Source organism: Crassostrea angulata, chromosome 5 (assembly GCF_025612915.1).
Source record: "Crassostrea angulata isolate pt1a10 chromosome 5, ASM2561291v2, whole genome shotgun sequence".
Taxonomy (NCBI): domain Eukaryota; kingdom Metazoa; phylum Mollusca; class Bivalvia; order Ostreida; family Ostreidae; genus Magallana; species Magallana angulata.
Window position 1 is genome coordinate 57,252,897 of NC_069115.1, and position 27,421 is coordinate 57,280,317.

At 32.3% G+C, this 27,421-nt stretch overlaps 1 protein-coding gene across 1 annotated transcript; it reads right to left on the minus strand.

Annotated features, from left to right (window-relative positions):
• Positions 1 to 956: 956 nt before the first annotated feature.
• Positions 957 to 21,616, minus strand: LOC128184936 (hemicentin-1-like). Its single transcript, XM_052854579.1, has 12 exons — positions 21,441 to 21,616; positions 20,905 to 21,138; positions 19,208 to 19,510; positions 17,441 to 17,725; positions 14,424 to 14,708; positions 13,998 to 14,317; positions 4,176 to 4,191; positions 3,515 to 3,799; positions 3,096 to 3,380; positions 2,695 to 2,997; positions 2,223 to 2,519; positions 957 to 1,648 (listed from the first exon to the last, which is right to left on the minus strand). The coding sequence occupies exons 1-12, from the start codon at positions 21,496 to 21,498 to the stop codon at positions 1,371 to 1,373; spliced, it is 2,949 nt and encodes a 982-aa protein (XP_052710539.1). The 5' UTR covers positions 21,499 to 21,616; the 3' UTR covers positions 957 to 1,370.
• Between the last annotated feature and the right edge of the window lie 5,805 nt (positions 21,617 to 27,421).

Genomic DNA, 27,421 nt, shown 5'->3' on the forward strand with positions numbered 1-27,421 from the left:
TCATAAATTTGGACAATAACCTATTACACTTCCTTGATTCAAGTGTTTTATTATGCATTGAACTTTAGAGGCCGAGACACAAGATATAAAAAGCATACCACGAAAGCAATTAAAATTGTTGAATTATTGGGGACAACTAGTCCCTTCTTCAGGACAAAAACTTCAAAAGGAACATAATCACATCCAAGCGAGGGGTCAGCTTGCAAATTTATTTGTAAATCCAACATTTAAGATTACGTTTACTCAGGAGGAAATCCACTTGTAGGAACGAAAACTACTTATTGCATATTGTAGCCCTTCTATTGTGGGGCTATTTCTGACTTTCAAATAACTAGGTCAATGGCCTATTTTTTTATGCTAGTGACTTCTGAATGTTTATTGAAAAAATTGTCAAAATTTATCAAAATTGTCCACCCTTTCCAAGGTTTTCTTTATTAAGTAATTACTAAAAATATTAAAACAATACGAATAGATTTACCAATTTTATATTTGAATAAAACGTTTAAAGCTCATATTGTAAGTTTATTTTAGCCCGAATTTCCTCTATCAATATTCAAAATTGTACCCATATTTGACCTAGTTTACAAAAAAAGATTAATAGGAGCTCCAAACTGTTTTTATTGTCTGTATTCTGTTGACATTAACATTATATTAGGTCAATGATAAAAATTTTGAGATATTTTATCTTGAATTGATTTTTAATGTATTTTAAAGATTTTTCTAATCGCATGCCAGGCAGTGATATAAAGTTATACACAAGTTAATACAATTATAAGCTATGTAAAATGATATGGAAAAACACATAGAAACCTAACTTTTGCAATTACATTGCAACAAAAAGTTTTTAAGAGAAATATAGAAAATGAAAAAATTAGTCAGAATTGCGTCTGTTTCAAATTTAATCTACAATTGTCGTAGCATATCTTCCTCAAATTAACAGAACATGGATATCAATACCAATATTTATTAATAACATTGTTCTTTGGTGTTTTTGAAATAACTTTTGACATCAGGCATATAACTTTGTAAAAATGTTTTTGGAAATCTCAAACCCTGAGTAAACGTAATTTTTAACAACATTTTATTTTTCAAAACTCACTTTGTAGTCTTTAAATTTTGTTTCTATCATTTATATGATTTTTTGTTCGTGCCGTTTCAAGCTATATTTTTAATCATAAGAAACATAAGCTTATATTGTATAATATTGAAATGTCAGAAAATGTAAGTAAATAAACGTGGAACATACCGATACAATGAGGAATATAAATATCTGCTATATCATGCATATATAAACATTTAAATTCAGAACTTGAAGGAATCAGAAAATGGCAGTTTTTCTTTTTCAGACCCATTGGTTAATTTGTATGTTTTTAGAGAGTTTCTTCGTATGGAGTTTCTTGGTCAAGACGGTCAAGATGTGAGTAGTTATTCTCTTCACCAATATCTTGCAAATCGTCGTAATGTTGTTCCAAGCTTTGTGTCTCTAATTGGTTAACTTTTTCGTCATGTTGATGGGTTGTTTTTAAATTCCTACGCCACTTTTGAAATATTACATATATTATCAACAAAATCCATGTAATTCCCAAAAGTGCGGAGGGGACGGCAACGTCAACTATATTTGCTCTTAATGGTCCGTCCTCTGCGTCCTCTGTAAATACAAAACAAATAACATGTCATTGTCAATGTCAATTAAATAAAGAAATGTCGAAATGCTTGGGTTTTAATCTTAAACAATAACGATTACTTACGAGATGTATGTAAATTAGTTGAAAGAAATTGCAAATAGATTGATGTTAAACTGCTTTCTTGGAGAAAAGTTTTGCTCACTTTTTATATAAATTGAATCGAGACCATGAGTCAACGATAGGTATGTTTTAAAGAACAATTTCTTGAATAGCATTTTTATGGTTGTCCTCAATTTTTTCATTAATCTTGACACATGACATATATATGTAGTTTAACATTACAATACCAGCCAATTGACACAAAGTAAACAACAAAATCATTACAAACCCAACCCTTTTTATAGCCGGTCCTGCAATCACCAACTACCAGGAAATGGTACACTATTTAATGTGTTTACACAGTTGATGTGTTATAGAACAAATAGTAATCAATTTAGTGAATAAGTATTTCTTTTTTGTTTACTTTACGATTCTTACTTATTCGCTAAATTCACTTAAACTTGTTTGTTATTATAAAGTATTAAACATTTCTCTTACCTTCTTTTCTGATGATAACGCTTGTAAGAAATTTTCTATTGTACAAAAGTTTATACTCCCCGTAGTGTTCGTCTTCCAAACCAGAAACAATGGTAATAACACGGTGCTTGTAGATGATATCATTAGACTGGATCACTGCATTTGCAGTTATGTTTGACGGTAGGTTGTTAGGTGCCAGCCATACCAATTTCGATAGGTCAGGTGGTGGATAAGCAATCACAGGAATAATCAGAACCCTTGCTTTACCCAGATCCGTTAATGTCTTTAATTGGGCCTCTTTATCCAGCCTTGGCTCGCCTGCATTTGTAAAATTGAACAATATAAACGTCTATTTAACTCTATTTCATGGCCACCTAGTTACAATCAACAAACACAAACAATTTACAAGGTATGTTAATGTTCTGTTAATGATATCTAACTCAAAGAAAAGGGGTGCCTGGTTTGAAACACATAAATTAAAATAAAATCTCACACAAAATGTTAACTCCGATGGACTTGTTGGTTTTCAGATTCGTAGACTGCGACTTTCCATAACAAACATATGTGCTTGTATCGGAACACTTGGCCCCCGTACTTAAGTTATAGTTTGACCAGTGATCCATGGCCTCAGACAAAATGGTCGTCCTTCCGTTCTGTGATTTACCAAGTCGTACAGAAGGAGTCGGGTTTCCATTAACAAAACAAGACAGATGTAACGGTTTTCTCTCTTGGATGTCTACAGATATTCGATCTGACACCCATTCGCCATTTACATTAATAATTGGGTCATCAATATCTGCATACAAAAGGATGAAAAAAATTAAAAGCAATACTTTGCACGAATAAATTCAAAACGAATACCAAAATTCAACGTTATGGCATAAAAGTACAAACATTGAACATCAAGTGCAATGTCTTTCTCCATTGATTCAGTTTTCCATCTAGATAAGCAAATGATTTGGGTTACATTCCTGTTGACCCTTTGTAGTAGTAATATCCCATTTTCTGACAAGGCATCTTTAAGCCCGTTTGATTCCTTATATTTCCACGAAACGTTACAGGGTGGATTACAATCAGCTGAACAAAAGATTGGACCGACTTCATCGCCTTCCTTTACTGTGAATTTATAACCTTTATCAAATGTTGGCTTTGGTGTGAAAGTGAGTTTTTCTGGTCCATCTGTTAACAAATGAAATACTAGAAATAGGATAATGAACGTACTTGAATAATGAACTGTATTTGTTCATAATAACTTTTAAATAACCATATAATAAAATATGATATAACTGCAATTGTAAAAAAAGAATATTCACATAAAGGATTAATCTGTACTGCATTACTGCGATCAGACTCCAGTCCTTCTTCTGTCGCTGTACACGAATAACTGTTGTACCTGTGCCATCTAGTAACGTTCAATATTATGGTCTCCTCGATTTCCCTTTTTATTTTAGTGTCGTTGATATACCATGTGTAGGACAAGGATCGAAACTTATAGTAATAGTCAGGGGTTGAAGTTGATTTACTGATACATGTCAGTTTTAAGTATGTATCTACCAGTGTGGTAAGGTTTCCTTTAATGTCTGGCTTATCGGGTTTGGCTAAAACAAAATCGCATTATTTAATAATTTGATAATAACAAATGACACTCTAGGTTTTTGTTTAAAAAAAAAAGAAGAATAAACTTGTTTATACCTTCAAATTTTGTTATCTTTGATTCTATAAGCAAGATTCATGATTAACAAGTTAAAATATCAAACACTCTCAAATTTTGTTATCTTTGATTCTATAAGCAAAATTCATGATTAACAAGTTAAAATATCTTTTGTACCCTAATGATGCTTTCAAGAAGACACGGAAGCTCCTAAATTAGATGCACATATACACGTGTTAATGTATCTAGCTCTAAATGTATGTTAAATAACATGACGTAGGAAATGTTATTTAAATTTTCCAAGGAGTGAAGTGTATACGAACCTGAACTTGAACTACCCTGATAGGCATTTTGCAAGTAAGGTTATGTAGTTTGTGGAAAATTGAAACATATAGAGAACTTCGAGAGTGTTAAAAATGCTTTAACGGGAGATGAAAACATATCTAGTTATGTTAATAAAAACTTTTACCTGATACAATCAATACAACACCCCCACCTGCCCACGCAGCATCAGCAGACATCCCACCATTGTAATATCCAGCATCGTCCAGAGTTATGTCCCTTATCTCAAACACGATGTTGGAATTTAACGGTCTGGAGGTGTAAGCGTATTTACTTGTTTGTGTCTTATCTCCAAAGTTTACTCCGCTGCTGCTTATACTCAATATTGTTCTGTTTTCTTTATATGTGTGATAGACGTGGTATTGTCCGGTAGATGGAAAAGATGAAGCTGTCCATCTCATAATCGCGCTTTCTCCTATCTGAGCTTTAACTTTGGAAACTAAAAATATGATATAATGTTAGATATATTATGAATGAAATGAATTGTTTTTCAGAAAATCTTTATGGAACACACTGAATATTAACATTACTGAAACACATTACGACTGTTAGAACTTTAAATCAGTATCTCTTGTTCAAACAATTACTAATAGAATATGTACAATTCACTTAAACTTCATTATACCTTTGCTGCAATATAACAGTTAATCTTTTCGAAGAAAGGTATTTACAGCTTCAAAATTGTTTGTTTTGAACAATTTGACTGTTATTTACAATGCAACTTTATTAATTTTCTCCAAAATACATGTAGTTTTCGAGCGATTCTGCATTTACCCATTCGGAACACACTCGGAATACATCGCGCAATTTTTCAACGTTATCATCCGGGCTTGCTGCAATACAAAATCCCCGTAGACATCACATTTTTAGCATTGTATTGGTTCCTGATAAGCTAACAGGGGCGTTTTGACTGAGAAATTTTGGAAATTTTTCATACTTTTGAACATCATTTGGACCCTGAGGTATTTATATATATCAAGCAATTAGGCAAAATGTGAATCCATGATATCTTGGGACAGAGTATACCCAAATGTCTTGGTGTTGCAATTTATACAGAATACAGCAGAAAATTATGTTTATCGACACGACATAGCTTTTTGGGCGCCATAATTTGCAATTATGGACTTGAAGCTCATTCAACAGAGAGAGAGAGAGAGGGAGCGCTCATGAGCGCTGCCAAAATTCCCTGTACCTGCAGCACAAATTTTGGCGAGCGCTCTATCTGTTAATAACAGGTCCGAATTTTTCTGCTACATATTTGCAGCGAAGTAATACGTCGATTTCAAGAAAACAAGAATCGCTCTACTTTGATACAAGCTTCTTTTCTGAAAAAGATTAGGGACCCAGTGCAGTTGGCTATAAATAATTAAAAGTTGATTAATAGTTGATTTTAATATGCCTAAGTAATGTTTGTCTTTGTTTTCCTAGTTTGGTTTCTAAACGTTACGCAATCATGACAGTACATCCCAAGAAATTAGAATAAACAGTTTGTTTTAACCAAAATTTTGTTTTGGAATTGTGAGAAAGTTGTAACATTAAAGGTTGTCTTGTTATCAAATCCTATGTAAAGTAAGGCGAAATAAAATTTAAAAGGAAGACTGCACTTAGCGCCGGGTTTTGAGTCCTTTCGAGCGCTCTATTCGTTTACTTCTTAACCTAATATCACTTTTGTTTAATTTTTTAAAGAGTCTAGACAATTTCAACATCAATTAAGATCGTAGACTGCGATACAATAGACTATTCGTTTTTCTGCCCCTGATCAAACAAAAGATTGATATCAATATGCATAAGAGGTGGAGTTGGCATTATCAGAATGGTACTATAAATAGACCAGCATGAATAACAATGCCATGTATAAAATTTATGTGATCACTCTTTCACCATAACCCTCTCTATTCTACAGGCACGTAGCATCTTTTTTGAAAGTGGGGGGGGGGGGGGCAGACTCATCCAAAAAATCTTGACAAGCAAAAAAAAGAAAAAAAAAGAATAAAAAAGGAAATTTAGTTTCCATAAATCTTCAAAATCCTAATCCGGGGTGGGGGGGGGGGGGGCTAGCGTAGTATGTATCTTCAATTTCACTCCTCATTTCCATACTTTTATATCAATTTTTTACATACTCCCAAAAAGGGAGGGGGGGGGCAACTCCATGATAATTCAATTTTTTATATGTAAATCAAAAAAAAATTGTTGTTCTGAGAAAACGTGGGGGGGGGGGGCCAGCCCCCCCCCCCCATTGCCACCCATCCCCCCCCCCAGTTGCTACGTGCCTGTTTTATATGGTACAAGTATACTAATTACACTCGTTTCAACAATGAGTTCGAAAAAATTGTCCTCGTTAGCACATAACATGTGATAGAATTTTGTATTCGCAAAGTTACCTGAGATGAGAAATCACGTAGTGAATTATGATATTTAACATGTATCAGCTTTTGGTTACAACAAAGAAAGCGAAGGTAAGAAGAAGCATTTTTTCTCATTTGAGCCATGAGCGCATGAGAGTCTATTCATCTCCCTTTGACATAAATTTGATAATGCAAATAAATTACTACTGTTAAACGGAGGACAATAAACAAACATGCGGTGACTATGTATGAAGTCGGTATAAAAGTGAGTCTCCTCATTATCGTATGGAGATTGGAGATATCGTAATGACCCCCGCCTTTGAAAAATAAATTCATACTTAGTAACAAGAAACTTTTATTTAACGCAATTACGTAATGTTGCAGTTCAGATGTTGAACGTTTCTGCAATGTAAAGGAAAAATCTTCTTTTAAAAGTTTATTTTCTCGCAAATATCGCATGTCCTTAAAAGCAGTCATCCTTTTCGCTCAGGACCAAAACCTTACATATATAATATATTTTGCATAAAGCCAGTGATCATAAAGGTTCGTTTAACATTTTGTTGTGTAAAGTCAACAGAAATATAAAAAGAGATCACCAAATGCAATTCCTTTCGTCTTTCCAACAAAATTAAAAACAAAAAACCGAGCTCTGCCGGAATAGTACAATAAACTGCAAAGGCATTTTCATCAAAGATGGTGCAACATTATTGTTCATGGAAAAAACAAAACCTGCTCTGCATTATGTCCATGTTAAACGGCAGGGGTGTGATTGAAATTAAACATACGTATAGTGCCAGATGGGCTGCAAGATGACAAATATACATGTATGAATTGACTAGAATTCAAGTGAATATTTCACAAAATTCCTATTCCTATTCGTAATTCCAAACATGCGTAAATGCGTAGAACGTAGAACCAAGGGTGCTACCAGTATATGTAATAATATCTTGAAATGTCAATCCATGTAATGACAACATTTAATTTACAAGTGGAAAAACAAACGCTACTAAAAATGTTGCACTGATGAAATTCATCATTTATTTATTAAATGTACGCTACTATCTAAAGCCATCGCTTATTTGAATTAAAAGCAATACGTTTATGGGAATCTGACAGTGAAAAGAATATTTACATGACAATATTGATAACACCGGTCCATGAATATCAAAAAAGAGTATTTGAAAGAGGGAGGTTGTTAGTTTAAAGTTCTAAATCATTTGTGCGAAAAAAAATATCAAACTTGTAACATCTTTGTGTCGGTTAAAAAAGTAAATTTATGTGAAAGAAAAAAAACCAAACCATTGTAAGACATTATTTTGTATTCAGGTGATACGGATGCTCTCGGGTAGATATATATTCTGATGAATTCATATAACATCACATCCTTCACAGTGTACTGTGTATCAGAGACAAGTGTCCAGTTGGAATCCCTTGTGTGGTCTCTGGTAACGAAGACATCATACGAAGAGCAGTTTGACGATGTCCATTTAAATATCACATTGCCCGAAATGAACATGGTTGATGTTGGTAGGATTTGACCTTTAAATAAAAAAATGTAATAATGAACATCAGAAATACAATGTAGTTCGAAGAATACATGTTTATAATGAACACAACAAACTTAACTTAGTATATGTAAAGTCAAATATTGAATTCAAACTAGAATACCATTGTCCATTCATTCCAAATATAACTTTTGTCATTGGTAGAAAATTCACGATCTTTAGTTCACAGCTCGAATGAGCTTTTCTGCTCACTTTTTGTGCGGCGTTTGTATTTTTTTCCTCTGTTTTTTTTTTGTAAACCTTTTCATATATTTTTTACTTTTCAAGGACTTTTAACATATTTTACTTTTCTAGGACTTAATTTAAGAAAACTTGACACAAAGCAATACTATATAGGGGGGTATAATCTAAAAAATAAAGGGCCACAATCTCTTTCAAGGGGGATAATTTAGAATTATTGAAATTTTTGTGAGGCATTTTTTATTTGACCAGAATAGTTGAAACCTCAATGGAAGTAACCCCAAGTGGTGTAGATTCAAGGATGTTCAACTCATGATTCCTAGAATAGAGTGAAGCTACTAGTAGGGGTTGCATTTTTACATTGTTATAAATAGTGAAACAATTGCGCTAATTGAATGCTTATATAATAGTAAATATAGATTTATGAAAATCTTCCAACGAATGGGGTCTGATGTTTTATATAAGTAAATGCTCAGAAAAATTAAAAGATATTTTTAAACAAGACATTCCTTTTCAATATATTTGGTATTTGATGCCATGAAATTGATTTGACCAGAGTTGAGGCTAATGTTGCAAAGGTAAACGATGTAGCCCCTGGGTCTCTTGTTACTGTATACTGCCAATAAAACACATAATACTTACAAGAACTCTGACCTGCGAGCTCCTATATTAAAAGCATCAAACCTTACCTTGAATAAGACTCATTATTCCACAATTTACAATATACAGAGCTATAAATAGCGGCATTTTAGAAACGATTCATATACAACTCATTAATAACAAATGTACATTAATTTCAGTTTTTGGTGAATCATTTTAAAATATAAATTCATCTTATCTGCTACTTAACTTATCAACCAATTAGATTATGACAAAAACTTTCCTATTTGTGTCCTACTTATAAAAAGAATAATTTGTTCCTGTGGATGAACGTAAAACGATGCTGTTCTGGGTGTACGAAGTACAGACGCTTGTTTCTGTATAGTCTGGTAATTGTTAGCTTCACTTGTTGAAAATCCTTAACAAAGAATTAAACATACTTGTGAAGTTTGTCCAAATGAAGATATTTTCCATTGACACGTCGATTGTGTTTAACAAGAAACTCACAAGTTCGAAAATAAATTTTATAGTGGGAAATGTTGATTTTTTTTCCGTTCTAAGGCACTCTGGACATCTCAGATAACTGTTTTAAGTAAACACCCGAGGTACATTCATATTTTAGCAATGCAAAAGTCCTTTAGCCATGTATTGAGACCTGGCAACAAGAAGAAGTGTTCTAGAGGAGACCTCTTTTGATTTTTCATATTATTGTATAAACCCTAAGGTATTTATAACTAATCAAAAACCCACAAAATTTGCCTTACTAATATACTGAAGCAGAGTATAGTTAAAGCTCAACTTTTAGTATATTGAAACCACATGACATCTAACTTCAAATTACGTGGAGAGTACACACCTACTTCTCTTTAGTAAAATGCAATTATTTCCGCTTTTACGGGAAACGCAATAAGGAGAGTGTTTTCTACAATTCACTTCTTCTTAATGCTTAAACAGCGTCCAAATCGTCGACAGAAAAAGTCGTTTTACACCAAAAACCTCTATAAACAAGGGATTTAAAAAGAATAATAATCACACTTGGTTTTTTACCTACATTTATTAATCGTTGATACTTTAATTCTTTCTTTCCATTAAAAGTACTAACCTTTGGCCAAGATTTTTTAGGCAATCAATCTAGTTCTGGAAAAAATTTTCAAACTCCTTGATAGTCGTTTTACCCAACATTTACTGATAAATTGTAGACCCAAGGGATTTGTTCTTTTTCCAGATCCATGAAGGTGGAATTTTAGTTTAAGGAACAGAAAAAAGTCTCACTTGGCTAAATCTGAAAAAAACCCACCAGAGATGGGGGAGGGGGGTGGGCTTTGGTAAGACAGTGACCTTTTCTGTCTCCAAATGCTTGGTCGCGATGTGTGCTTTGTCTACCGGTGCATCGTGGTGCGAAAGTCGGAGATACTTCATACAACATTGGGCTGGTCGCTTTCGTTATATTTCGATAGTTTTCGCGAATGTTATTGTCATTCAAATTAAGACCACGTGGTTTTATTTGATCTTTTCAGATTTGCAGTAAAAATCGTTGATACTCTATATCCAAGAATCTTATTTTACACTTTCACATTTTATTAATTATTGAACAAAATATGAAGATACAAAGACAAACATATACACACTCATTCACTCACAAACTCATTCAAAATGTACAAAGTCTAGAAAATCATACACTAGTAATCATTTTGAAAGTATTTTCATTCTTAGCAATACATATATGTTAGTTGTGTTTGGGTGATGAATTAAGGAGAAAAATTAAACAAAATAATAGAAAGTAAATAAAGACCAATACAGTATGCAATATTCCAGCCATAGCAGCTTACTGTATTTGATGATTTTTGTACTATGTCAATGTACAATGTCAATGAATTCACTAAATGTCAGTTATAATTCTTTCCAAAACAAATTATGAGTATTTTTGAAATATTCTTGAGTAATCAGATCCGATCTGCAAAAATTTGTAGACTTTACTTTTTGTAATTACACCAAAAAGAGATTTCAGTAGATCATCTGTACATTGTAAAATTCTTCTGAACTATGATAATCTGAGGGATTTAATATATAATTCTATGTGTCCCATTTGGAGTAACCTGTCAGTATATTTCTGAATCAATATAGTTCTTGACACCTTATCATTTTTTCCATTCAAAATAATTTTAAAAAAAATTGTTTTTCAAGTTCTGATACCACTATCTTAGAATCTTGGTACTTGTCGTCATATATAAAATCTAGACTTTTATTGATTTTAAACTTTATATTCATTAATCGGTGGATAAAATGAATTCTACAAATCAATGTAATAATAAAAAATATAGGTTTTTCTGCTCATGCAATAATTAATATGCTTGGTAGCGATTCCTCCTAATGAATAATTTAATTTTCGATCCGCTCCTGAGCTATTAATAGCATTATTATTGGAAAAGACTGTACTACTTTATGCAGAATGATCCTTGAAATTGGCTTGATATACCAAGTTGATTTAATTCAAAACAGAAACCCATTTATTTTTTTAAAAAGCATGGTAATGCACACCAAAAGCAACAAACATGGATATGATTTTATCGAGCAAAAATAATGTTTATATTTTAACTACGTGAAGAGTGGTTGAACACGAACGATAATTCTGAATATCATCCATTAGTTTAAATAACCGCTAGCTGATAAAAACGTCATATATCCTAATATTTTTTCATGTTTTAAACAAATCAAAGTAGGATATGATATGAAAAAAACGACCAGTACTTACGTATTTTGAGAATGTTATCCGAACACTTATACTTCCGCCCAAAATTTCACAGGAACTGAATAAATCTCGGCAAAGGATCGTGAGCTTTCATTTGAGCACCTCTAGATTTATTTCATACTTAGCAACGATAATGAAAACATTCCGAAAACATTCGCAGGGGTGTTATAGAGGAACACGTTTTTGTACTTAAGTGTTATCACCATCCGGACTGCCATGGACAAGTTTATTCAATCCATTTAATATTGACATTTCGTTGGATAAGAACGGACGATTATTTGAAACACTTCATGATATGAACAATATTTTATAGTTCCAATTTTCAATATTAACCCTTATTTACTAGCTTAAGTTACAGGCTCCATTCAGTGGAAGTCGGACAAAGCTTGAATTCTGATGCCCACGACTCTTAATTTTGTTTATGATAAAGATATATTTTACGGGGTGATTTAAGTTATTTGAACATCCAGGAAAGTAGTACGTATATTTTGAGTGAGCGTTAATAATTTTTGGCAACACAGTCACAATTATTTGCTGTCTTGAAGAATGATCTTTGACGAACAATATTTGCATTAAACCAATAATATGCCCTTATTTTAATTCCTACAATTAAATTCTAAAGACTTTAATTCAAACATTAGTTTCTGATTAAAAAGCAATCTTTAATTTGGTCGTAGGTTATAAGTCCTTTTGTAAAACACAGCCCATGAAATTATGGACTCAAGTAAAATGTGTAGCTCAAGGAAAAACAATAAATAATGAAAAGCAACAATTTTTTTACACCTTAATGGTGCTTTTACATGATAAAGTATATCAATCTCAATAAAATGATGATAAAGATTATGAGAAAGATAATCCTGGTTTTTCCTTTATATACACTTGGTGATTCTTCTTAAGATTAAGATATTTAAGGTGATCTAATTTACAAGTAATACATAAATTATCAAATAATGAAAGCAATTATATGATGAAAATGACATGACTAAAGCAACTGTGAATTTGATTACAGAAAGATTAAAATCAAGATTTTGGCAAGATGTCATACGCTCAAACAAAGACTATATAAATAGCAACAAGGAAGCAAACACTGATTGCTTTAAAATATTGGATATTTATCCCTTAAAATCGAGATCTAAAACTAGTGGCATGCTTAAAAAACGTAAGCAAATCGAATCTGAACAAACAAGGACTTTGAATTTCTTTGATTAGTTACATATACTAGCATATAAAATTCTTTTCAAAATGACAAGATATAAGGTTGCTGTTCTCTTTCAAATAGATATAAGATTAGATCACGTGTTTCATAACATAAACTCAGTTTTGAATTGTATCAATTCTAGTGTGTCTCCTCGTATGGAGATTCCTGGTTTGTGCGGTCCAGAGCTGTGTAGTTTTTATCTACATCAGTATCTTGCAAATCGTCATAATGTTGTGCCATACTTTTGGTCTCTAATTGATGATTTTCGTCCTTACGTTTATCAATTTTATGAAAAAGCAGAAACTGCTTTTTAAAGAGTAAATATATTATTATGAAAAGCCACGTAATTCCCAAAATTGTAGAAAGAACGGCAATAACAACCTTGTGTCCTCTTGACATCTCATACTCTGAAAACACAAAACATTATATATTGTCAATTTAATATTTCAATGAACAAATACCAAAGTACTTTTGGTAATTGCATGTTCAATCTAAATTAACAATTAAGGTTCAAATTGGTACTTACGTGAAGTTTCTAAACAAAAAAATTAAAGAGTTGGATTAATGCTAAAATTGTTAACTTCAGAATATATTTTCATAGGCTGCAATAACCTTTTCACGATCAACGCTCTGATCTGTTTCAGGGCAGTTTTGTATAGCTTTGTGATTGTTTGTTCAGTAGATGATTTAATGATAAATAATAACATTAAAACTATTTACCTTCTCTTCTGATGAAAAAATTTGTTAGTACTTTTCCTTCGTATAAAAGCTTATATTCCCCGAATGTTTCGTCTTCCAAACCAGAAATGATGCTTATTACACGGTGCTTGTAGATGACGCAATTAAGCTGTAATACAACACTGGTGGTGATGTTTGTCGGAAAATCATCAGGTCCTAGCCATATCATCTTTGACAGGACAGGAGATGGATAAGCAATAACAGGTATGATTACAATCCTGGTTTTTACCGATTCAGTAATAGTTTTCATTTGAACCTCTTTATCCAACCTTGGCTCACCTATCATTCAACAAAAGGAGCGTGAATTCAACTCTTTAGCATGTACACTCCAGCAAGCAAACGACGAACAGACGCGTTAAGAGGCATGAGGAATTACATTGATGTATTAATAAAGCAAAACAAATATTAATGATACAGGGGTTGATGACATATAAAGTAAAACTCTTACACAAAATGTTTACGTCAATGGCCTTTGTGCTGGTTTTCAGATGTGTAGACTGTCCATAACAAACATATGTCCCTGTGTCAGAACAATGAGCTCCTGTTCCAAAGCTGTAGTTCGACCAGTGGTCCCTAGCCTCAGACAAAATGACAGTCCCTCCGTTCTGTGTTTTACCGAGTCGTACAGTTGGGATTGGGTTTCCATTAACGAGACAGGATAGTTGTAACGGGTTTTTCTCTTGGATGTCTACCGTTATTCGATCTGACACCCATTCGTCATTTACATAAATAATTGAGTCATCAAAATCTGCATACAAAAAAGATTTTTAAAAAAACCTCTAAAAGCAATATATTGGACGAAAAAATTTAAAAAAGAAAACCAAAATTCAACGTTATGGCATAGAGGTACAAACATTGAACGTCAAGTGTAAAGTCTTTCTCCACTGATTCATTTTTCCATCTAGATGAGCAAATGATTTGGGTTACATTCCTGTTGATGCTTTGTAATAGTAATATCCCATTTTGTGACAAGGCATCTTTAAGACCGTTTGATTCCTTATATTTCCACGTTACGTTGCAGGGTGGATTACAGTCAGCTGAACAAAAGATCGGACCGACTACATCGCCTTCCTTTACTGTGAATTTATCATATTTATTCACGTTTGGCTTTGGTGTGAAAATGAGTTGTTCTGGACCATCTGTAAACATAAACAAGAGGCCCATGGGGCCACATCGCTCACCTGAGCAACAATGGGCGTTCAAAACATATTGTGCCATATGGTCCCTCGGTAAAATAACAAAAAATAAATATTGTAAAGTATTCAAATTTTACACTTATTTTTGCATACACGTAATGTTTGACATTGTACCTTCATGAAATACTATTTTTTACCAGAATAAGAAATCCTACGCAAGATATAAAACTAAACATTTGGTAGGATTACACTGTTAAGTTGTTAACTTTCAATTCCCTATATTTTCGTTCTGCCCCCCCCCACCCCCCCCCCCACTTTGTAAAGCGGTCAAAATAAATGAAAGCATATAGGTACATTTTTTTTCATCAATTACTTACTAGTTATTGTATTTTTAAAAAATATATAATAGTTATTGTTTTTTATTTTAAAAATCCTACATGTATAGATGTGAAGAGAAAAATTGTACCTCAATGTGCTAAATTCCTCAATTAAAAACATTCAAAAAATTTATTTGTCTTCTCCATTATAATTAAATGACAGTTATTTACTTCGCGTACAAACCAGGATAATTTTCCGCTGTGATATTTTCTTAGGAATAGCGATAATTACTTTATCCCTGCAACAGAAATGTGTCAGAACTATGGAAACTGTATTAAAGATGTCGTTTTTATTTACCCGTGTCTGAAAAACTATCAAAATTGATGTAGATTTCACATTATTTATTGTATAAAGAGGGGGCCCCAGAGAGTAGGTATATACAGAAAATCATTCTTTATTTTGTTTGTACAAGTATTTACCATAGGTACTCTAATTCATATAGAATTTCTAATGTTCAACCAAAATTTCAGCGTCAATCGTAGAATTATACGCAAGATACAGAGCTCACAGTTCGCCTAGGTTTGAGTCATATTTTGTTCACATGAGTTTATTACATTCAGCTTAAGATTTTTAACTCGGTATTTCCTATTCAGCATTTAAAATGGAAAAAAATAATGGCCTAAGATTTTCAATTCATTTATTCACTCAAGACCAGTTCACTGGTATTTGAGGTTCAAAATCAGTTTATACAAATGTACACAAACAGTCAAGGATCACATGTACAGTAGGAGTAATAATGACGAAAAAAGGTTAAGTTTACAATATAATAAGTTGTTAAAGTTGGTTTCTGGAAGAACATACTTTGAAAATTTTCTTAATAAAAATTGACAATTTTTTTTACCTTTTTAATCTTTAGTTTTTAAGATCTGTGTAAAAACATAGAATTGTAAGCAAATCTCTGTATCTTGCTTATAATTCGAAGCTTAACACTCAAATATGGTTAGTAAATAGAAATTGTAAACAATTAAACACAAGAAACATGCACTATAACAAATAAAGAACACAATTTATTTTTTTGAAATGAATGATATATATACATGTATATACCTACGTATTTCCGACAGCGATATCAAGCTCTATTTAAACTGAATAAACTCGAGAAAATGCCGAGCATCTCAACAAAACCTATTGCATTATTCTACCATTATGCAAAAGATAATGCCGAATATTACCGATAGAATGAATTGTATTTCAGTACGTTTTTTATATGTCAGATTTTGCTTAATTAATTTGCGCAGGTAAACAGTTAACTGTTTGATTTACCGAAGTCTCTGTTTGATTTGATACGTAAAAATCACGAAATACAGACGATAGTTCCCAGGTTACAAAGCATAAATAATGAAAACGAAACGAAAATCAGAACAAGCTAACACCAACGTCATGTGTGAAAATTGTCAACGCATTGATATATTTAGCCTCAAGTTACTTCACAAAATCGGCACAAATATATTTTGCATGTTTCAAAAATTTCCCTTCATTCGCAAGCTGTTGCACCACAAGCAAATTCATCATAGTCAGATCGACCCTTTTTCGTATAATGTCATGGCTGCTTTAATCAAAGAACCTCGTTTTAGAAGTATGGAATACGAGTCTTGGTAAAATGGGTATGCAAACCCGGGCCGTGGCAAAATAAAAGCCAGGGCAGATCGGCAATCTTCAATTCCAAATACGCATTATTTTGCAGCAATATTTACAGCAAATACAAATATACTGGTCCATCAAATATCCTGAAATTTTAATGAGATTGGCAGATTAATAACTGCCAATCTTTTGTTTGCTCAGGCCAAGTCTTGTCTACCCATTTTACCGGATGCCGAGCCCGATTGAAACACGCCTTTCCTTTATTATTATTTTCGTAATAACTCAAATTTGAAACAGAATTAAACCTTAATTTTTGCAATTTATATTTTCCTTCCCATAAGGATAATTTATGCTAAAGTACGTTGAATTTGCCTCAGTAGTTCTTGAGAAGAAGATTTTTAAAAATGCACCCCCCTTTTTCTACAGTTTCAAGGTTTTCTCCGCTTTGAATATAGATTGGACTATTATTTCTGCAATTTATATTCGCCCTCCCATAAGGATGCTTTGTGCCAAATTTGGTTGAAATTGGATAAGCGGTTTTAGAGAAGAAGTTCAAAATGTAAAACGTTTACAGACGGACGGACAGACGGACGGACGGACGGACAGACGGACGACGGACAAAAGGTGATCAGAAAAGCTCACTTGAGCTTTCAGCTCAGATGAGCTAAAAATACTAGACACAGGATAAAGAACTTTGATAGTTGAATGACGAGCTATATTTTAAATTATCATTTAATAAGATATGAACTATTTACAAGTGTAAAAAGATTATATACATAAAGGATTAATCTGTACTGCATCACTCTGAACAGACTCCAGATCTTCTTCTGTCGCTGTACATGAGTATCTGGTGTACCTATGTCCTTTAGTAACTTTCAATCTCAGGGTATCCCTGGTTTCTTTGTCCATCTTTGTGTTGTTGATAAACCACGTGTAGGATAAGGTCACAAGCTTGGAGTAATAGTCAGGTGTGGAAGTTGATTTACTGATACATGTCAATTCTAAATGTGTGTCAACCAGTGTTGTAAGGGTTCCGTTTATTCGTGGCTTTTTGGGTGTGCCTCAAAATATAAAAAATCAGCAAGTTTTTAAACATCAATAACAATTAACATTGTTGAGAAACTTACAGTATATTTATTTTAAATCTTCTGATTTGATCTTATACTATTTGCTTTGATCAGGGATGGTCATGATAAATAAAATTTCTGTTAATTGTATTCTCTCCATGCCTTGTATACAAACACATATTGTTGAAAGAATGGCGATGACCTTTGACATGTGATTACTACTTATAAAAAACCCACAAGAACGTACCAAATAACTACAAAAGTATGTTCTTTTGATGATATTTTTTTATTTTTATGCACCTATTTCTCTAAATCAAAAACAAAAGAAATTCATGTAACTTTTAAACAAATATCAAACACTATTTTTGGGAGTTGATTTTAAACGACTCTCCTATCGAGGTACTCTGACAAACCGAAAGTGAAACAGTGTTTGGACCAAAGCACAAATCATCGCCGCTGACAAGACTTAGTTTTTGAAAATAATTGATAAATTCGAAATAATGTACGCTAAAACTTTTTTTTCAAGGAAACTTATTTATAAATACCTTGAAAATAGGCAGATTTGAAATGGTACGAACAATTTAGATAATTGTTGTAGTCGTATGTATTCTTACACCAGAGTTCAATACTGTCTCGTTAAACTCGACGTAAATCTACGACAAGCAGAGAGTCTCTCTTGCTTGTCGGAGATTAACGGCGACAGCCGAGCGTTTGGTTGAACGAGACGAGAGTTCAATGTTGCTTCGATCCCTAAATTTTCCAGAAATATATCTATCACTGATACATAGTTTGATTGAATTAAATTTATTCTATATTTAAATATTACTTAACATGATTCATATGGGGTTTTATCAACATTCTTGTGTCAAAAAAGTCCGAAAATTCATATTATAAAAATGTGCGTAATTCAAATACAGATTAGAAACTACCTGCACTTGTCATGCAAAATAACATATCATTGAATTTTAAATAAATAAACATCGATTAAATCAACTCACGTCAGTTCTTCGATATTTTGATAAATATAGCTTTAAGCGACATAGATTTTTTTTGTTTTTTCTTGAAGTGAAGTTAAACGTTATATTCTGGTGTTGAAAGAGATATTTAATTTAATTGACCTAACACCATTTAATGATGGTTTCGAAAAAACCCAGCATATATTATTAAGAAAAATAATACAAGTTTAGTGATGACGTTGCATGTGTTAATTTTTTTCAGAGTTGACAGAAATATAAATTAATAAAACATTGAAAAATTCCAACATAACACATCTCTATGATAATTTGATACGTGCATATATAACCACATCTGCTTGTCATAAGAAGCATGTCATAATAAATAAATGATGTAGTACAAAAGTTAAATATTTTTACTGGTGAACAAATTTTACATTGTAAATATAAAATTTACAAATCACAATCAGCACAACACCTTCACCTGACCACTCAACCAGTCATGTCTAATACAATTATTTACCTGATACAATGAGTATAACACCACCACCAAATCCCGCACCATTAAAAAATATCCCGCCATAGTAATATCCAGCGTCATCCAGAGTTATGTTCCTTATCTCAAACATGATATTGGTGGAATTAAATGGTCTAGTGAGGTATGAGTACTTAGGCGACAGTGTGGCTCCCTCATGATACACTTCCATTATTAACGCAGTTCTGTTTTCTTTATTAATGTGATAAATGCCGTATCCTAAATATGGAAAGTAGGCAGCTGTCCATGAAATATTCTTCCTGCCTCCTATCTGACTTTTAACTTTGGAGACTAAAAGAAAAGTTTTAAGCAATTAACAATTGTATATCATTCATTGAGCTTTTTAAAAAGAAATAAAGGAACGCCTTTACTGTATCATTACGGCGGGTAGTATTTTGTATCAGTTGCTACTATTTACACAATTAAGAATGTGCACAATTTAGAATATTCTTTATAATCCTAGCCTAACTGAAAGATATACAATGATAACATTTATAGATATAGACGTGAACAAAAGGATGCATTGCTAAGCTGAAAATGTTTACGAAATAAAAATTTTAACATTAATATATAGTTACACAAATCTATATAAAAAGACATAATAAAAAAGGAAGAACGATAATTCTTTTATTTTATATCTTTTTAAAGGGGCATGATCTCGATTTTGGTCAAAATTTATTTTCCCGTTTTTAATGTTTACAATGTTTCAGTAAGGCATCTCTAATAATTACAATTTGAATTTCCCAGCTAAGACCAAAAATAGATGTAAAAAACGTCAGGGGGTGTTAATTTTTGTTCCAGACGAATCACCAGATAGAAAAATTAGCAATAACTTTAACTGGTATATTGAACCAATCTAAACAAAAACAAGACACGAGCCTTGTTTACATAACAAAGAACTTTAAGCTCGGTACCTTGCTTATAACTTTACGACTGACACCCAAATTTTGGTCGATCATTAGAAATGCATTACTCAAACATCGTAAACAATAAAATCGTGACCATGCCCTTATATAGGGATGTTAAATAATGTGTAATGGGTTGCGTATTATCAGTCTAAAAGTAGTGTAAATTTTAAGTACTGTATATAAGTGGTATGTGGTTGTAACGTCATCCCAAAAGCTATCATGTGGCTACTTATCTGCAGCTTTGTCAGACTTGATACCATAGTGTCAACTCTTTACATCAATGAGAATAATCAATCTCATGTGATTTCTGATTTTTTCATTAATTAATAAGAAATATTAATTTTTTTTTCAATTGCACACAAAAATGTCAATTATTTTGATAATCAAAAATACAATCAGCTGCCATGTGTAGTGTGAATTTGTTAAAAATTTTGTCAATTGACGAATAACAGAACTTTTAAATATCCATAGCAATTTTTTATCACAATTGTTTATTAAATATATACTTAGACCCTTATTAAGAATTGAATTTAGACAATTGTTAAAGGATTTGATGAATACAAAAATATTACTTTAAACGTGTTTTTACAATATGGACCCAAAGATGTCAAAATAGTGCTTTAAATGGACGTTTTCGGATGGGTGAACACTTGCTAAATATTAGACGATAGTTTAAAAAATATCTAAATAAGTGCAAAATAGAACTAATTAATATTTTGTAATATTATTAAACTTTATGCCAAAAATGTATATATATGTAGAAGAAAATAATCAAACCGTTGTATGTCACTACGTTGTCTGCAAGTGATTCGGGTGTTCTCACATTGATCGTAATGGAATCATACAAGATCGCATCTTTCACAGTGTACTGTGTATCATACACATGGGTCCGAGCATCTGTTATTCTGTCTCTGGTTATGAACACATAGTAATTTGAAGAATTGGATGACGGAGTCCATCTAAATACCACATTGCCAGACATGAACAAGGTTGATATATACAAGATTTGACCTGAAAAACCAAACATTGCATTAAAGTAATCTGAAAATGATCATAAGAGATAGTTTGACGAATGCATGTCTATTATAAATACAAAACGAAATGTGTCTTAAGTAAATTAACAAATAATCAATAAATTCCATTCATGATTCAGGTTGCCATTTTTACAGTTTTCACGATTTTGGTCTTGTCATTTGCAACTTATTTACTGCATGGTGATAGTTTGTTGTGTTTCACTCTAGCTGTGTTTTAGGCACATGTTACTTTTAGGAATTCGGATTGGTATGCTCTTATGTTAAAAGTTTATCACTCACCTTGAACAAAACACAGGATTCCACAATGTATGGTATACAGAGCGATGAACAGCTGCATACTCAAAATTATTTACATGCAATACTGAAAAATGTAGCAAAACTATTACAAACGTTTTCGTCAATGTTGAAATATGATTAGTGCTCTGACTAATAAATTAGAACTTCCTGGTATTTTTCCAGACCGTCTGCTACATACCCCCTTGCAAAATTCAAATTTCTCCAAAACATTATAAAATTACCAAACATTTGCCTCAGACCCCCCCCCCCCTCTCTCAGCAATCGTGCTCTCCCTTCTGTAAAAATTTTCTGGTTCCGCGCATGAAGTTGCTTTAAAAAACACAATAGGTCAAATCGCGATCGAGTTCATTAACTTTTCTAAAGACGATGGTGTTTGTGGTTTGCATAATCACATCATTTTTGTTTTCTCAGACAATAATATGACTGAAAGTTTCTTACACTAGTCAATGTACTTTTGCACAAGATACTCCGGGCCTTTTTGGACAGTAATATGACGATGGTTTGCAGTGTTGTACTTTCTCAATAAAACAAAATAATCAGTTTTAATTTTCAAGTAACAAGCTTCGATGGTTTAATTCAAGTTTAGTTGCTTACTTCGATTTTTTGGAGAAAAAAATATTTAGATTACTTTTTAGATCAGCAGCTCAGACAATACCAGCATAACAATAATGACAGGTTGTGCAGCTGCTGTTTTATAAGTCCCCTACCGGTTTGACTGAAAGGAACAATAGCTTTTCTCTGCGTCCGTCAGTCCGTCTGTCCGTCCGTCCGTCCGTCTGTCTGTCCCATTTTAGTTTTCCACACTTTTTTTCTTTATGCGTTTGAGGAATAATATGAAATTTGCTGAACAGCATCGAAATGTCAAACTAGAGATCAAGTTTAGACTTTTGTAGCGTTTTTTTTTTTCTAACAAACAAATAATTTGTGTAAGATAGTGTCAAGCATTGTGTTGTAAATTTAATCGACAGGGTTTTTTGTATTATTACAATCGGGTTCGTTATCGGGTTGGTCTGTTGATTCGGGGTCCAGGGGCCCGTTTCTCAAAAAGGCCTACGTCCAGGCGTAAGCTTAGTCCGGACTAAATCAGGGACTAAACCTCAAAACCAGACTAAGCTGCGTTTCACAAAAAGGCGGAAACTTAGTCGGGACTAAATTTGGGTTTAAATCTACGCCTGCTAATGGGTGGGCGTAAGTCCTTAGTCTGTGCACAAAAATGGCGAATGTTTTGTTTCTAAGGCAAAATATACAGAGAATTATATTTTTTGGTTTGTTGTATGTGTTATTAAAGAAAACATTCACATTCATTTAAATATTTGTACATGTACGTATAACTTAGAAAAAACCTATTGTTCGATAACTGTTTCTATTTCCAAATAAATTAAGATTAAATCAATTTGATAAAAAATGGGCTCACCTTATTCAACGTATGTAATATACATTACTACTCGTAATGAAATTTACCTAAAGTGTGAAGAATTGGTATACCCCGATAAATGATATAAACACAATAATTAAAGAGATGCTTTATTTTTGAATTAAATATGTATTCCCCAACAAGATAGATGTACATGTATATAAGTACGAATAGATTATTGATTTTTTAATCAATACTCAGTAAGCATGAACTAGAATTTAATGTTTCTAATCAAATTTGAACCTGTGAAACGAAACTGATTTCAAAATTATGAATAGGAGCAACTCAAAACGTTTACATTTGTAATTTCTCCTTGTGTGTGGTTGTTTGTTCTTTACCTATACATGTATTACTGAAAACTTTACAACACGTATGCATTCTCATTTTCATTTTTTTACCCCTAGTATCTTTACAAAACCGTATGAAAGCTACATGTATTTTGGAATGTTTATGAACTCGCATTTAGATACAATCAATTTTTGTTTGTTAAAAGATTACTTAAAAATATGTTTTAGAAGCGTGCAGAGTGTGCATCAATTTTAGATCTGTTGACAAGCGTTTGTCAAGGTTATCGATTATTATAAAATTTCACATGCACACCTTGAATTTTTGGAAATCAAATTCATTAATCTTATTAATTCTAGGAAGAAGTAATCAATTGCGTTCATATTTAACAACATTTGTGGCCGGGGTAATTCTTTTAAAATAGGTATGGGGCACATGTACTATCGATGATCTTCGTGCATATTCATATGCATTGTTTATTTGTACTCATTTAACTGAATTGATCTTTAATTACTTGAATTTATGATAGTTTTGTTTCATCATATTTAAGATGTACGTATATCAAGGGATTTTTGTTTATTTCGAAGTTGTCAGCTTGCAATACAAAAGCGTTGTTTTAGCAGTTTTACAACAGTGTGCATTATTTACAAAGTTAACTAACCTGCATTTGTCATACTTATTATATAAACAATTGTATACATCCCCTCCCATATAACCCAAAGCAAATAAGGAAAAAGTAAAACTCACATGCGCTTGTTAAAACTGCAAAGATGCAAAATGTCTTATCCGGAAGGGGATAGGGGATTTTTGTATGCCTTTTTAAGGGTGTTCTTAGATAACTGCTTTTATATCTTTATTTTAATCAAGATACTGTATACAGGGTTATTTTGGTCCCGTGTAATTTCCGTCCTTCTACGCTGCAAACAGTTTCACTCTGTCGTGACTTCGCCCAGTCACAGCTGTTACTTAAGTTACTTATTATTAGATATTGAAAATCAACATAAACTCGCCCGCTGACAACGAGGGTGAAATGATTGAAAATTAAAGAGAGCGATTTATTCCCTGTTTATGGTGTATATTACTTTCACCCCCCCCCCCCCCCCCCCAAAACCCCCCAAAACAGCAATCGATCGATTAAACCAAAAACAGGAAAGGGAGTTTGGGGAGACCCCGGCCTCAAATGTTGATAATTCCTGTTTTGTTAACTGTTGACTATTAATATTTCTCAAAACTATTTTCATCTGAATCGCAGAAAATCAAGAATAGTTTCCATGTCATTGTCTACTTTCTTTTAATATTGGAACAGAGGATGGAATGTTATTTATACAGTAGATATTTTCGATTTCAGTTGGTTGCTGTTATATTCAAGGTCATATTATTTTCTATAAATAATATAGTGAATTGGTAAAAAAGAATCAAGCCTTATCCCAGCATCTGAAAATGTCTAAAAATCTACGGTGTCTATGAAGCATACTTCTCATTCTGCAGACGTATTGGGGCATATCCACTGTACCTTGTCCCTGTATTCTATAAATATTTGAAGTTTACACGAACATTGAAGTTAATGTCTATGTTTTGTTTCGTTCAATTAATATGTAAGATTGTGCCTCAATATCATCTACAATGCATTTAATTGTCAAATATTTGGTTTCTGAAACCATTTATATATGCCGCTTTCAAATCAACTGTTTTTCTCTAAAATTTCATTATGTTAAGAAAAGTATCTATAGACATTTGTTCTACTTTTATTAATATAAAATGTCATGAACAGCTTGAACTATGCACATTCAGTGGTAAAGTATAACATGCGTACTTTCGGGTACTACATGTACTATGAATTGGAAAATTGATCCACCACATATAATCATAGCCTCAAAGCAAAACAAAATACGATATGCGCATGCTTAGTACTCAGCGGAGATGTCTAAGTCTTTCGACATTTAAACCCTAACTTACGCCTCTTTCAGAAACGCAACATAGACCCGACTAAATATTGGCGTAACTTTGTTAGTCGGACTAACTTAGGCCCAGATTTACGCCTTTTTGAGAAACGGGCCCCAGAAGACGTAGCGTTTTCAGTAGACGCCATTTATTCAAAGGACGATAACTCTAACAAACAGTACAATAGTGCAAAATCGGCCATCTTGACCACATCGGATGACTACGTCAGGTACTATTTGACTTTTTTTTTCATTTTTAGAAAGGATTTGATAATGACATTAATGTATTAATGAGCTCTGATAAGGAGATGAACGCTGTGGATTTTATACACATATTTCGCAGTAGTTTTTTCGTGTTTACAAAAAGAACGTAACTAATATATACACTGCAATGTTATATTTATTTTTTGTGAAGTTTAACATTTAGGGTACGCATTGGTTTCATCGATTTTCATTTAGTATTATATGTTATTCACAATCTGTAAAAATTCCATCTTTTTTGATTTGTTGATTTCTGTTGCTGAATTTTACAAAATTATGTAGCAAAGGATTACAAACCTAAAAAGTTGAAAGTCTCTTATTACATTAAAGATACAAGCTATTTTAAGTGAATTTTAGTATTATCTTTTTAATTTAATAATTATTCATAAGAATGTATTCAGTATTGAACACATCTATGCATGTTTCACATTTTTATTATAACACTGAAGTGGTAAAATTTGATAGACAGTTGTGGAATTTGAGTTATCTCCCTTTTCTCATAGTCTGTTTCAAATTGTTATTTCAGATTGTTGATATTGAATTTGTTCACTATTGTAACATAGTACAACATTGGATTTGATCATAGTATTTACGGTAATTTATCAATGTCATATCTGTAAACTTTAATTAACATTTGAAATAACGCTGTTACTTGTTTAAATTAACTTATGTCTGCCGGTTAACTGCATTAACTGGTCATTGTCTGATAGTCAAAATATTGAGTCTTAATACCTCAAATTGATTTGTTTATAAACATCATTTTCAGATACAGTTGTTTATCCTGTGGACTTTTTTGATGTTCATGTGCATGTGAACATATCTACATTTGTACAACTATATTAAGGTAAGTACATGTACTATTTAGATGAACTTTATCATGTGTCTTCATATGTTATGTGTATGTGTTATGTCTATGTTTTGGGCTGTGTGTGTCTTGTCTTATTGTCTCACTAACATGTGTTCAATCAAAAATTCTGTCAAATCAGCCAGCATTAACTTGGTAAATATAGTTTCATTATATTGTTAAAATGTTAACACACAAGTTGGTTTTTGAAGTTTTTGAGAAGAGAGGAGGAAATATGACATTCACAGCGACATATATCATATCCTGAAAATGAACAAGAAATTAGTGAATAAAAACGCCTTGTATATTAAGATCAAAAGAGTTTTATCAAAATTAAGAAAATTGAAAAAAAAAAACAAAAAACGAGCGAATATAAAGAATTTGAAAAATCATAATTCAAAATTCCTATGGAAGAAAAACCCAATTTAAAAATAGAGCCATCAACAGTGCATTCAACAATGGACTCAGACATTACAATCACAAACCTACAAAAGAAAATACTTTCATTAAAAGAACAGCTTAGAGCTATAAAAAAAAAACCCAGAGACTTAATGAGAAAATAAAAAAAAAGGAGGATATCATTAGAAACTTAAGAAATAAGTGAATATTAATGAAAAGAAACAGAGGAAGGAGACAAGGAAGGAGGAGAAGATTAAAAATCAACGAAATGTATTTTTAGATAAAAGTGTACAGTGTAATACTTTTAAAAATGTATTGAAAGATTTGGAGAAAGAGTTAGATGTTTTATATTGTGAGAAAGAGGTTGGAGAGAAAGAAAAAGAGGGTGTGAAAGTTTTGAATTTTAGAGTGAGTACTAGAGGGTAATCTTATGATTTTAATTTAAAAGAAGTTGTTTACACTTAAAGGCCAATTAATGTGGGAATTAATCACATTTTACCTGTTATTAAAGCTGTTTTATCTCTTGACAATTTTAAAATTTTAGATATTCCTTGTAAAAGTACAAATTCTGTTTTAACAACAGAAATGGGTGTTTTAGGTCATAATCAATTAAAAGAACCGTTATTGAATTCTGAAAATATTACCATGTTGCGTGATGCCACAATAAACAAGTGGCCCATGGGCCACATCGCTTCCTGATGAACAATGGGTATGATAAAATCAGCTTAATGGAGTCATAATACAAACTATCTGGACAATGTACAATAATACATGTAGATCCTGTATAAATAAAATCCATTTTTCCACTGGATATTCTTAT

Bases quoted from the DNA above. Each gene is read 5' to 3' on its own strand.
- LOC128184936 (XM_052854579.1), bottom strand. From the start codon at position 21,498: ATGCAGCTGTTCATCGCTCTGTATACCATACATTGTGGAATCCTGTGT. The intron at 21,139-21,440 runs GTGAGTGATAAA...TTGGTTTTTCAG, and splicing joins AATCCTGTGTTTTGTTCAAG to GTCAAATCTTGTATATATCA. The intron at 3,381-3,514 runs GTGAATATTCTT...ATTTGTTAACAG, and splicing joins AGTACAGATTAATCCTTTAT to ATGGACCAGAAAAACTCACT.